The sequence below is a fragment of the Emys orbicularis genome, chromosome 4 (assembly GCF_028017835.1).
Source record: "Emys orbicularis isolate rEmyOrb1 chromosome 4, rEmyOrb1.hap1, whole genome shotgun sequence".
Taxonomy (NCBI): domain Eukaryota; kingdom Metazoa; phylum Chordata; order Testudines; family Emydidae; genus Emys; species Emys orbicularis.
In genome coordinates this window covers 152,997,541-153,011,067 of record NC_088686.1, presented here as the reverse complement: position 1 = coordinate 153,011,067, position 13,527 = coordinate 152,997,541, and the positions used below count along the sequence as shown (strand labels likewise).

General features: G+C 58.0%; 1 protein-coding gene across 1 annotated transcript; it reads left to right on the top strand.

Annotated features, from left to right (window-relative positions):
• The first annotated feature begins 3,893 nt into the window (after positions 1–3,893).
• On the top strand, positions 3,894–11,282 carry LOC135877932 (glycine N-acyltransferase-like protein 3). Its single transcript, XM_065403454.1, has 5 exons — positions 3,894–4,028; positions 8,266–8,373; positions 8,785–8,911; positions 9,282–9,402; positions 10,799–11,282. The coding sequence occupies exons 1-5, from the start codon at positions 3,951–3,953 to the stop codon at positions 11,280–11,282; spliced, it is 918 nt and encodes a 305-aa protein (XP_065259526.1). The 5' UTR covers positions 3,894–3,950.
• Positions 11,283–13,527: the final 2,245 nt, after the last annotated feature.

The window sequence follows — 13,527 nt, the reverse complement described above, 5'->3', positions numbered from 1 at the left end:
TTTGGGGGTTGTTGGACTTTTGGGACTTTGGGTGGTTGCTGGACCCAAGAGACTTTGGGGGTGTTGGACTTTGGGGACTCTGGGTGATTTTTGGGTTGTTGGATTCAAGAGCCAAAGGGAAAGGACACAGCCCAATTTGCTGGGGTGGGTTTTGCTCATGGTTTGTGTTATGAATCCTGTTTGTGGTGTTTTTCCAATTTTATGCTGATGTCGTTTACCTCATGTTATTAAACATTTTCTGCTACACTCAGACTCCGTGCTTGCGAGAGGGGAAGTATTGCCTCTTAGAGGTACCCAGGGGGGTGGTATGTAATTGTCCCAGGTCACTGGGTGGGGGCTCGAGCCGGTTTTGCATTGTGTTATTGAAACGGAACCCCTAGATACAGAACCCGGCCCTTGTTGCTGCCAACTTAGATGTGCAGAAGGGTTACATCTGGATAGTTGAAGTCCCCCATCACCACCAAATCTTAGGCTTTGGATGATTTTGTTAGTTGTTTAAAAAAAGCCTCATCCACCTCTTCCACCTGGTTAGGTGGCCTGTAGTGTACTCCTAGCATGACATACCCTTGTTTTTTACCCCTTTTAGCCTAACCCAGAGACTCTCAACACTTCCGTCTCCTATGTCCATCTCCACCTCAGTCCAAGTGTGTACATTTTTAATATATAAGGCAACACCTCCTCCCTTTTCCCCCTGTCTATCCTTCCTGAGCAAGCTGTACCCATCCACACCAACATTCCAATTATGTGTATTATCCGACCAAGTTTCGATGATGCCAACAATGTCATAGTTGTATTTATTTATTAGCACTTCCAGTTCTTCCTGCTTAGACCCTACAACAACTCACCAGTACCCATACTTCTCGCGTTTGTATATAGGCATCTAAAATACTGATTTGATTTTGCCTCCCAGTTTTGCCCTGACCCTCCTTTCTCTCTGCCATTATAGCCCACGCTCCCTCCTATTTCCGACCCATCTCCCAGGTCTCCATGTTCCCCACTTAACAAACTGGCTTTCTGTGGTCTCTTCAACTTTCCCCAAAACACACCGGATTCAGGGCCATGAGACAGTTCTGTTTGTTCCTGGCTGACCTTCACCGTTTCACTCCTTTTCCTGGCCCCTGCATTTTGTTCAATGACTTTCCTCTAATTGTCTAAGTCCCTCAGTATCCTATCCCTACCCTCCAGCATATCTACCACTCCTCCCAGTTTAGTGTCATCTGCAAACTTGCTGAGAGTGCAGTCCACATCATCCTCCAGATCATTAATGAAGATATTGAACAAAACCGTCCTCAGGACCAACCCCTGGGACACTCTGCTTGATACCGGCTGCCAACTAGACATGGAGCCATTGATCACTCCCCGTTGAGCCTGATGATCTAGCCAGCTTTCTATCCACCTTATTGTCCATTCATCCAGCCTATACTTCTTTAACTTGCTGGCAAGAATACTGTGGGAGAACGTCCACTGCTTTCCCCTCATCCGCAGAGCCAGTTATCTCATTATAGAAGGCAATTAGGTTAGTCAGGCATGACTTGCCCTTGGGGAATCCATGCTGACTGTTCCTTATCACTTTCTTCTCCTCAAAGTGCTTCAAAACTGATTACTTGAGGACCTGCTCCATGATTTTTCCAGGGCACTACATTAGCCTTTCCAGTCATCCGGGACCTCCCCCACTTGCCATGAGTTTTCAAAGATAAAGGCCAGTGGCTCTGCAATCACATCTCCCAACTCCTTTAGCAACCTCGGATGCAATGCATCCAGCCCCATGGACTTGTGCTCGTCCATCTTTTCTAAATAGTCCTGAACCACTTCTTTCTCCACAGAGGGCTGGAAACACTTGGAAAACATTTGCAGCTGAGATTCAGGAGAGAGAGTCTGTAGGGAAGGATGCTCCCTGCTGCTTTTTCCTCCCCTGTTGGAGTTTCTTTTGTTTCCCTTCCTGCTTGATGACTCTGTTTGTTGCTTAAATGCAAATTAAACAGAGCACCCATTCCTTTGTTGAGACAGGCCTGTTTGCCAACCTCAGGTTAGAGCACGTGTTAACACCATAAAGGAGAATCTTATCACTTCACGTACAATGTTGCCACACACATATTAGATCAGGGCAATACTGACCGGCAAATTATACATTTACAAATAATACATTGCAAGATTGTACAAAGATTATTACAACAGTGGGTACGGTGTGGGCACAAGGGTACATTCTGTCACACTCCCCTACCTTCCCCCTCTCAGTCCTTTGTTCTCAAGGTGGGGTCTTTGCTCAGCTTCCCTGCTGAGAGGCAGGGAAATCCATAAACCATTGGGGCTTGCATTGTCTCTCTGACCCCTTTCTTGATGTGGGTCAATTTCAACTAGTTCCTTAATGACTCCCTCCTCCACCCAGACAGGGAGGTGACGCCCACCTATGGCTCGGAACCTGTCCTGAGAGCAAACTTGCTCCTATTTTTTCTCCCCACAGGGTAACACTGCAACACATAGGGGAAACTGAAGCACATACACGGGTCATAAAATACTACAAAAAATTCCCACTTTGTCACAGGGACCAATCCCCTGGTTTTGTTGGTTTTTTCCCCCCCACTGGCTGATCTGACCCAAAGTGGCTCTATTCACCATGGCACTGTCTTCCAGGACGCTGGGGCTTTCAAATGTGATGAGAAGGCCCAAGCTGAATCCGGGTATGTTATAGGAAATACATTTCCTGCTGTGCGGCGCTCATACTCAGGGTCATTGGCACCCCATTGTGCTGGGTGCAGTGTGGACACACAGTGACCAAGACCAGGCCGGCATAGCAGGGGGCTGCAGGTCGGGATTGAGGGGCACCGGTGGAGAAGGGGGTCAGGCAGCCCCTGCTCTCACTCTGCCCCTGGACCTGGTGCATTCTGGGTGCATTTGCATTTCCCCGGACGCCCCTCCACCTCTGCCCAGAGCAAAATCCCAATCAACTGTGCCAAGCGGGTGCAGGGATGTCACCGCCTCTGGGCTCCAGGACTGGCAGACTCTGTTAATGGTTCATTCGCTGGGGAATAAGAGGCTGGAGCAGCCCCTGAAGGAGAGACAGACAGGGACCTCGCAGCTCCACAGACACCCAGGAACTGCTCCTTCCCCTGGCATAGAGTGACCCCAGGTGAGTGGGAGCCCCAGCCCTGTACGGACAGCCCTGGCATCACATGGCCTTACAGCAGCCTTCTTCTTTTGGGGTATCTGGTGAGCACAGGGGCTGCACACAGACTGGGGTGTTATTGTAGGGTCTCTGGTGCGCACAGGGGCTGAACACAGACTGGTGAGTTATTGTAGGGTCTCTGGTGAGCACAGAGGCTGCACACAGACTGGTGAGTTATCGTAGGGTCTCTGGTGAGCACGGGGGCCATGCACAGACTGGTGTGTTATTGTAGGGTCTCTGATGAGCGCGGGGGCGGCACACAGACTGGTGAGTTATTATAGGGTTTCTGGTGTGTACGGGGGCCATGCACAGACTGATGAGTTATTGTAGGGTCTCTGGTGAGCACGGGGGCCATGCACAGACTGATGAGTTATTGTAGGGTCTCTGGTGAGCACGGGGGCCATGCACAGACTGGTGAGTTATTTTAGGGTCTCTGGGGAGCACAGGGGCTGGGCACAGACTGGTGAGTTATTGTAGGGTCTAGGGTGAACACAGGGGTCATGCACAGAAGACTGGTGAATTATTGTAGGGTCTCTGATGAGCGCGGGGGCGGCACACAGACTGGTGAGTTATTGTAGGGTCTCTGGTGAACACACTGGGGGCTGGGCACAGACTGGTGAGCTATTGTGGGCTCTACACATAGTGTTTGCTATTTTGGCAGGGCTGGGAGCTGGCAGCTTGTCTCTGGGCTTGGGAGACAGTCACAGGGAACTGATGGGTCTCCTGTCCCCGCAGGTGTCCCTCGCACTGTCCCGCTGGAAGCTGTGAAGGCCCATCCCGGCCAGCGATGCTGATCCTGAGCTGTTCCTCCAAGCTGCGGCTGCTGGAGGGGATGCTACAGCGGGGCCTGCCTGACACGCTGCCGGTGACCAGGACTTGCCTGCCCCCGCACTGCCGAACCCTCCCACCCTTGGGCTGGGCAGAGAGCAGGGCAAAGTCCCTCATAGACACCTGGGTGATGGGGCACATATTGGACTGGGGTGCAATCCCCTGGGTTGGGGTACATGCAGGGCTGGCCCTTCCACCTGGTCAGGGGGTAGCAGTTTGGGGGGCAGACCCTTTTTCCAGGTCAGGGGGCAGCAGTTCAGGGGCCGGGCAGGCTCTCATAGATCCACAGGGGATGTGCCGTACCCCAGCTTGTCACCAGTCCCCTAGGAGCGACCCCGGTAGTGAGCCAGGGCCCGAGGCTCCACACAGCTCCACAGGGGCAGGCCCGTGACCTCCACCACTGGGCCTTTGACACCAGCCCTCCCATCTCTCTCCGTGGCTCCCTGCAGCGAATGCAGCCGAACCAGATGCCTGCGGGAGGCTTGGACCGGGCCCCTGCGGTGTGTGTTGGCAGAGACCCCGGCAGCCTTTGCAAAACACAGTAGCGGTTCATTAGTCACCTGGCTAGACTCCTCAGGTTAGCACAGGGAATCAAAGGTTAAGCCACAGCCCAGCCTGGCCAAGCCTGGGCAATGAGCCAGCCAAGACGTCATGGGCCCCATGGCTCGCTCTGTCTCTGTCCCTTTGTTCTTAGGCCAAGGTGAAAGATGCTGAGACCCCCCAAAAGCCAGCTCTTAGCCCCGTATCCTGACCCCTCGCGGCCGCTGTTCTTCAGCTGGGGGCCTCTCTGCTGCAGAGCCGTGAGGGGGAATCTCACTCGCTCGGTGTGAACATCCACCCCAGCCATTGGGGTTTCCATGGTCTCTCCAGATCCTCCTTGCGTGTGTGGAGACTTTATTCCCTTGGTTAATGAGGCTGGTCTCCAGCCGGGCTGTCACATGAGTCACAACCCGTCCCTTCCCTTCACACGCTGCGCAGAGCAGTACAGGACGCAGAGGGAAACTGAGACACACATTTGAATCAGAAAGATACTACAGAAAGCTTCTACTTCATCACACAGGCCCCCTGCCCTGGGTTAGGGGTAGCAGCAGGAGAGCAGGCCCCTTCCCCAGGTTAGAGGTAGTGGTGGGAGGGGGGTGGCAGCTCGGATCCCAGTGCAGACACAGGACTCAGGGTCGGGGGGGCTGGTAGTCATGGTTCTCCTGGACATCGGCTTTGACCTCCTGCTGAGATTTTCTGTATCACCTTGTAACCCTTCTGCCCATCTAAGTTGGCAGCAACAAGGGCCGGGTTCTGTATCTAGGGGTTCGGTTTCAATAACACAATGCAAAACCGGCTCGAGCCCCCACCCAGTGACCTGGGACAATTACATACCACCCCCCTGGGTACCTCTAAGAGGCAATACTTCCCCTCTCGCAAGCACGGAGTCTGAGTGTAGCAGAAAATGTTTAATAACATGAGATAAACGACATCAGCATAAGATTGGAAAAAACACCACAAACAGGATTCATAACACAAACCATGAGCAAAACGCACCCCAGCAAATTGGGCTGTGTCCTTTCCCTTTGTCTCTTGAATCCAACAACCCAAAAATCACCCAGAGTCCCCAAAGTCCAACACCCCCAAAGTCTCTTGGGTCCAGCAACCACCCAAAGTCCCAAAAGTCCAACAACCCCCAAAGTCTCTGTCCCTGGTCAGTGCAGCCCCAGAGCAAAAAGGGGGGGCATGCAGGGTGTTAAGGGGCACCTTACGTGATCCGAGGCTGGCCAGCCGTCTGTTTCTCCGTGGGGGTTCCGCCGCAGCCTTCACCACGAGCCAGTCCACTTTCCTGCCATCCCACGAACTGCTCCGCTCTACAAGCTGCTCCGCTCCACTCCGCTCACCGACCTGTGAGCCGTTCCAGCCGTCCTCGCAAACAGCTCCGCTCACCGTTCCTTGGGCCACTCCAACCGGCCCCACAAGGCTCCACGCCGCTCGCTGCTCCTCCAGTTGTCCCCACAAATTGCTCCGCCAGCTGCTGAGCAATATAGCTTCAGGCTCCCCCACTTGTTAACACTTCACTCAGTGATCTCAGCTCTTAATAACTTTAGCTCTTTTGTGATTTCAGCTCTTAGTGATTTCAGCTCAATAGTAGGGGAGCCCTAGTGCTGGTGCACCATTGGCCCAAAGTGAATTCAGCTCAGCAGCCTGTAACTAGATTCTTAATGGAATCAAAGTTAGCTCTGACATTCAACAGTGGAGAGAGGAGGTGGTGCAATTGCTGTTTCAAACCCTCAGAGTGGGCCCATACCATCAGGTATAAATACCTGTCCCCACCCTCTCTCAATTCACTGGGTTTTGTAACCCATGCCCCTTGTCAAGCAAGTGCTACTTAGGTAATGGTGAAGGACTCACTCAGTCCTTCTGTCATACAACAGTTCCACTGGCCTTGATTCACAGAATCAGGGTAACAAAACTTTATTCTTCCTGCCCCAATAATAGAGAAACTGGGGATCCCACACCAGCCAAAGTAACCACTTTCAGTTGCTGTTGTTCCATGCCAGGCGAGTGGGTGTGCCTATGCAAACAAGATCAGCCCCTGGAGTTCTTTTCCACACTCGCCATAATTCACCACCAGATGTCAGGGTAGAGCTCATCCTGACACTGCTTACAACCTTAAGACAAAATCCAGTCCCTGATCCTGCCCCAGCCAAGGGTTTGAACCCCAGGAGCCAGAGGCTCAGACTGGAGGTATCAGTGAAAAGGCGAATAGCTCGGCCGGCAGGTAGCAGGGTTTTCCCCCCTTGCCTGTAACACTAAGGAAAGGCTGTTGAGCTCAGGACACCTGTCTGTCTGGAAGTTGACCCCCTGTATTTGAGTGGGGCAGGGGAACCGCCCTCCCCACAATCTCCACACGGGACATGTGAGTCACACGGGCTCCGGCAGAACTTCCCTGAGGCTGTGGCCAAGGGAGCCAGCTCACAGCCTGCTCTCCCTGGGGAAACAGAGTCAGAACGGAACCTGGAGGGAGCTGAGCCCCCAGCTGAGTATGGGCAGACATGGGCAGGGCATGGCCAAGGTTAAGACCCGGAATCGCCAGCAGGGGGGTCCTGGCCTGGGGTGAGGGCAACAGGTTAACCCCAGGAGGGGAAATGGATTCCTGGCATACACACAGCCCTGGGGTTGGGACACAACCAGTGTAGGGGAGCCCCCTGCATCACCAGACCCTGGGACACCAGAACCCCAGAGACATGGCTGGGCTAAGACCAGCCTCGCAGGGGGACACACCTACACCGATCCCCGAAATGCTCAAGGGGTCAGGACACCACAGGGAGCAGCCAAGATGGCCGACACATGGAGGAAGGGGGGGGGTCATGACACTCTTCACTCCCTGGCAGATGGGGGGGTGCAGTGGCTGGATCCCATCCCAGTTTCAAACCCAAAGGTTTTGGGGTGGCAAAATGTGCTGAGGCTGCATGAAAACTCCCCACTGCCCCCTGCTAGTGTCAGTGAACAGACCTGCCCTAACGGTGGATGTGAGCCTGCTCTGAGCTGGGTATTGGAAAGGGTGAGTCTGATTCGAGCCAGCTGTGAGCATGCTGACAGGGCCTGGAACGACAGGGATGGGGAAGATGCTGTGGCTTCTATGGATAGCATTTGGGGGTTCGAACTTCACTGGGACAGTCACTAGTTTAAGTGACCCAGAGAGACAAGGCAAGCGCTGCTGACTCCTGGATTTCCCCGCCTCTCACCCGGGAGGCTGAGCAGAGACCCCAGCTCGAGAGCACAGGACTGGGAGGTGGGGGGTACTGGACAAAGATGGAGGCTCTCACCTGGAGCTGGCCAAGGAGGTCAGACGGAGACAGAGACAGCCTGGAAAGGGACTTTCAGTCCAGCTTGGCTGGGCCCTGGCTGACCGCAATGGACACTGCTTTACCCCCAGTTCTCTCTGCTGACCTAAGGCCGCTCCGTGACTCATAAACTGGCCTGGCTTGACAATGCTGCCGGGTGTCACTGCAAACACAGGCTGGGGTGTGGGAGCCCCCAAGAGCGGCTAGGTCTCTCCCGGGGTCTGGCTCAGTGGGAGGCACCGGGCAGAGCTCGCGGGGTGGAGCAGGAGGGCTGGAGCCCAGAGGCTCAACCTCAGAGGCGGTGGCCTGCCCTGCAGGAAGAGTGGGTCTCCCTGGGGGGTGGCACTTTGAGGGCTCCTCCAAGGGGCAGAGTAAAAGCTGGGGCCCAGCACCGATCCTGGGGATCCGGGACATCCCCGGACTCTGACCCCTGTGTCTTGGCAGGTCTACGGCACTGTGATGCATGTGAACCGCGGGAACCCGGCTGGCCAGGAGGTGCTGGTGGATTCATGGCCAGCGTTCAAAACGGTCCTCACCCGGCCATGCAGAGAAGTGCGGCCTTTGCTGGGCCCCTCCCATCCGCCGCGTTCCCCTTCCCCACCTGACCCCATCTCTGCCCCGCTCCCCTCCCCCCCCCGACGCCATCACTGCCCTGCTCCCCTCCCCCACCTCATGCCATCACTGCCCCTCCCCGACTTCCTTGCCCCTTTCCCTGCTTGGTGTCATCTCTACCCCTCCCCCTTCTGTCTGCCCCACCTCCCCACAGCCTGTTTCCCCTTTCTGCTGCCCAGAGCCCCTTTCCCATTCTCCCCTAAGCCCCCTGGCTCCGTTCACAGGGCCCCTTCCCCCCTCCTCAATCTCTTACTTGGGGCCCACTGTGCCCCGCTCCTCCGATGCCGTCCCTGAGGGTCATGGGAGGAGGGCAGAGGCTGCGCTCACCCCCAGGCAGTGTCCCCCCTGCAGGTGGCGCGGGACCCAAGCGATTATTTCACCAACTTGTACACGGCCTTCTACCGGGACGAGGGCGCCTGCCGGGCCCTGCTGGAGAACAGCCGCGCTGTGGACTGGGGCCAGGCCTTCCAGATACAGGGTGAGCCCCTCCAGCCCTGCTCCATCCAGCACCTGCCACATGGGGGGCAGGACCGCTCCCCCCTCCCATGGGCCAATAGCCCTGAGGAGCCTGCCTGGGCCCCTTCCCCGCCCCCCAGGCCAATAGCCCTGAGGAGCCTGCCTGGGCCCCTCCCCCCCACGGGCCAATAGCCCCGAGGAGCTCACCTGAGCCCCTTCTCCATCCAGACCAGGGATCCTGAATGAGCCAAGCTTGGGAACCCCCAGTTGGGCATGCTGGCTCACAGTGGCCCTTGGCCCCTCCCTGCTGCTCTCCCGCACCGGGCTGGGCCCCCCACGTCCATGGGCACCTTTCAGGGGCCCCTGCTGACAGCGCACGGCTGTCCCTGCAGGGCTGCAGGACGGGGTATACGAGACCATCAGGGACATCGCCAGGGCCAGAGGGCTTGAGATGGAGACGTATCCGTACCGGCTGCTGCTGCACCCAGACCCACCTGCCATGCCCCAGTACCGGTAGGTGCCCCCCAGATATGGGGTGTGTGTGAGAGAATGGGGCAATGTACACAACCAGCCTGTGCTAGCTGGAGGGGGGAGCGGGGTTGGGGGAAGGGAAGGACCCCGGGGTGCCAGGCCAGAGGCCTCCATTGTGCCCTAGATCTGGTGGCAATGAGTTCCCCAGGCTAACGGTGCTGGCAGAGTGAGGGCATCACCACGGCCACACACACAGCCCCAGGCCTTGGGCACATGCTGCCAAGGATTTCCCATCCTGCTCCGGGGCAGGGCTGAATCAGCCCTAGAGCTTCGCCAGGGGGCAGGGGCAACGCAGCCTGGCCAAGGAACCTCTTTGGTCCCAGGATGGGGAGAGCAGGGGGAGGGGCAGTCTGTAACCCTTCAGTATCCTGGGATGGACAGCCAGGGGTCCTTGACCCCAGAGCCGTCCCCTCTGAGGGGAGGGGGCTCCAAGCACAGAGTCCCCTGGTCCCTCCTTTCCTGTCAGCGGGTAGGTCTCCGGGAAGGGTGTTCACTGCCCACTGAGCCCTGGTGCTTTCATCTCAGGGAGCTGAGCTTAGCCAAGGCCCATTGGCACCGATGACTCTGCTGGGGCTGGACTGGGCCTTGTCAGACAGCCCCTGTGCTGAGGCCGCGGGAGTGTGTCGATCCCCTCCCCGCATGTGCCAGGGCCTGACTTGATCCCGTCCCCCCAGGGCTCCCCCTTCTCCCCCACACCAGGTCTATCCTCTCTCAGCCTCCCCCCATTCTCCCTGTGCCAGGTCACTCCCCCTCCAGCCTCCCTCCCCTCCATGGGGGACACTGGGAGGAGCGATATGGGGGCTATAGGCACCCCAGAATTTTCCATAGCCTCCCCTCCCAGTGCAAAGGCCCAACGTTACGCAGCAGTAAGGATGGCAATGCCATACCATGCCACCCGTCGGTCTCGGCTGCTGCTGGCGATGGCGCTGCCTTCCGAGCTGGGTGGCACACCCCTCCCCCACAGGATACATTCCATGCCCCCCAGTTTGAGATTCGGCAACCCCCCATCCCCTCCATTTTTCTGTCCAGCCCATTTCAGCCCCACAACTGGGAAGAGGATGGCGCTGCCGGAGACTGCTCCTCTCCTATGCCATGTCATACCAGCTCAATTTCTGCTCCCCGGGCTCATTCCCTTATACCAGTTCCACCCTCCCAGCCCCGGGCTCACTGCACCCCAAGCCTGAAGCTGGGTCAATATCCCCCTATGTTCACACCTCCCATGTTTGGTTGCTCCCCGCTTCCCTAGACTTACCCCTTCTCCTGCTGGTTCTAGTCCCCCTGCCCCCCACATGCTGACATCCTCCCCTTGCCAGGTCAACCCCCTCTGTGCTCACCCCACCCCGTCCTGTGTCTCTCTCCCCCCTGCCCTGTCTTGCAGGCCTGACAAGGGGCTCAGGCTGGCCCCCATGTCCCCCGCCCACGCCATGCTGCTCAGAGACACCTGGAACTTTGGGGGGAACAGCCGGAGCCTGCGCTACCTGTGCCTCCTGATCCGCCACTTCCCCAATGCCTGCCTGCTGGCCCCTGAGGGGACCCCCATCTCCTGGTCCCTCACCGACCAGCTGGTTGCCCTGACGCACGGTTACACCCTCCCGGAGCATCGCGGCCAGCACCACATGAAGCTCGTGGTAGGGATGCTGGCGGCACAGTTGCATGCCCGCGGCTTCCCTGTATACACCCGAGTGCTGCCCCACAACGAGCCTTCACTGCACACCCTGCAACGCCTCGGCTTCCACATCCTGCCTGGGGTGTTCTCCCGGCTGGTGGTGAGGCCTGGGTTCACCCAGTCCCAGCCAGCCAGTGCCCGGGACTCGGCCCAGGACCCTGCGCCAAGCTCTGGGGAACGGCGACACGCCCAATAGCACATAGCATGGGGGGAGAGGAGAGGAGGAGAAGGGGACACGGCCTAGGGCCCTGCACCCAGCTCTGGGGGACAGCCACGCTCCAGCAGTACATAGCCCTGGGGGAGGGGAGGAGATGGGGACACAGCCCAGCCATGACCAGGGACCTGCCACCCCCGAAAAGGATACACATTGACCAGCCACCAAGGGAGCTCAGCTGTCAGCCCTTGGGAAGCCGGGGCCTAGTAGAGGAGACTATCTCATGCTCCATTATCCCCTGGAGCAGGGCAGAGGCTCAGTAGGGGATGCTCTCCCCGGCAGTCAGTGCTGGCCCCAAAGAGAGCAGGGTGAGGGCTCAGCAGGGGGCGCTCTCCGCTCACAGTCCTGCCCCCGTGCCCTGTGCTGTGGGCTCAGCAGGGGGCGCTCTCCCGCTCCCTTCCCCAGGCAGTTTGTTGCTCGGCTGGGGCTGTGGTGGTGGGGGGTCCGCTTTCCAGGAGCTGCGCCTGGTCTTGCCAGAGCTTTGGTGCAAGCTCCCTTGGGCTCCAACCACATGTCCCAGCTGTGGCCCACCCCTTACCTCCCCTGTGGTGATAGGGGACAGGTGCTGGCCTTGCACGGCTGCTCCAGGGTCAGCAGGCAGCTGGAAAGCCAGTCCAGGGCTTGTGTTGATGATGGTGCACTACACGTGGGAGGGGAGTGGCCATAGGACCCCATCGTAGAGCCCTGCTGGGCCGGAACACAGAAAGGAGCATGCGCTCTTCTCCCTTCCCCCCAGAATGGACGTCCTCGGCCCTGGGCAGGTGACTTGGGACTGACTTGCCCCCTGCCAGGCTCAGTGCACAGGCTGCTCCTCCCCGTGTAGCTGGGCCCAGGTGCAGAGCCAGTGAGCTGTGGGGTTGGGGGAGAGGACCCCCCACACGCAGCAGACATGGCAGGTTCTCCTCCCCCTTGCTGGTAGGTCAGTAGCAGTGTGGAGAGGGGGTGGGGCACTCTGGCTCCTTGCAGGCCCCAGGGACATGCATCAGGGGGTGGGACAAAGAGTGAATTTTCTGTAATAGTTTTGATGCCTGTGTGCCTCAGTTTCCCACTGTACTATTCATGTCTGCCCAGTGGGTGCCAAAGAGTTAAAAAGCCTCTCCTGGGGCAGAGCAGGGACAGGAGGGGGAGTGTCACATGGCTGCGGGTCAGGAACTGGGCGTTCAGGATCAAAACCAACCCAGATCAACGGAGGCTCCACAAAGAAGAGGAGCTGGCATTCGGTGGGACTCAGGAGCTCCCAGCTAGGACTGAAAGAGATGGAGACAGGATCCATGTTTGGCTCTTCAGCAGCTTGACTGGGTGGGGCCCTGGCCTGTGTCTTCACCTTCACTTCTCTCTGCTGCCCCAGGGACCTCCCAGGCCGGGTTCCCGGGGACCAATAAACCGTGTGCTGTGTGGAAAAGGCTTTGGGATGTCACTGCAAACACTGGCTGGGGACACTGGTCCCCAAAGAACAGCCAGGTCTCTCCAGGGGTCTGGCTCAGTGGGACGTGGTGAAGCAGGGGGGCTGGAGCCGTGTGCTCGGCCCTGGAGGAAGAGAGACCCCTTGGGGGGCTGGCACGTCACAGGGTTCCTCCAAGGAGTGGTTTAAAAGCTGGGGCTTAGCACTGATCCTGGGGAGCCACGACCGGGAGCAGCGCTGTGGGTCCCAGCCGGGGGCACCCGGCCAGTGTGCGGTGTCTCCTTCACAGCCAGAACCGACAGCAGAGAAGGGGGGGCACATCTGCAGGCAGACCCGGGGTAGAGCCAGCCCTGCCCCCAGCCAGGGCACAGTCCCACCAGGGCACAGCACCCTCCCCGCCGGCCAGAGAACTGGCCCCCCAGAGCAGTGCCCCCACCCCCAGCCAGCCGGCCTGCGTTTCCCCATAACTTTGACTCTCAGACTTGCACACAGTCTCCGTTTCCCAAGATTGAATCATTATTTTAAAAACTGTATAGAAATCACCACTCTCCCATCATTCAGTGCATCTGGCCCAGCCTCTGGCCCAGCTCCGGCCTCAGCGGAACCGCTTCTCCTCCCACACATACAGCTTCCCTTCAGGCACCTTCCGGAAAAACAGGCTTTTGCCTCGGCTCATGTTCCCCTGCACGGAGAGGAGAGGAGATGGCTTACAGGGTGCCCTGCCCTGCCCTACCCTGCCCTGCGCAGCTTCCCTCTGCCTGTCACCCAGGCCCCAGTCTGCCTAGCCCTTCCGCACCACCAGCCTCCTACCCACACACAGGGCCA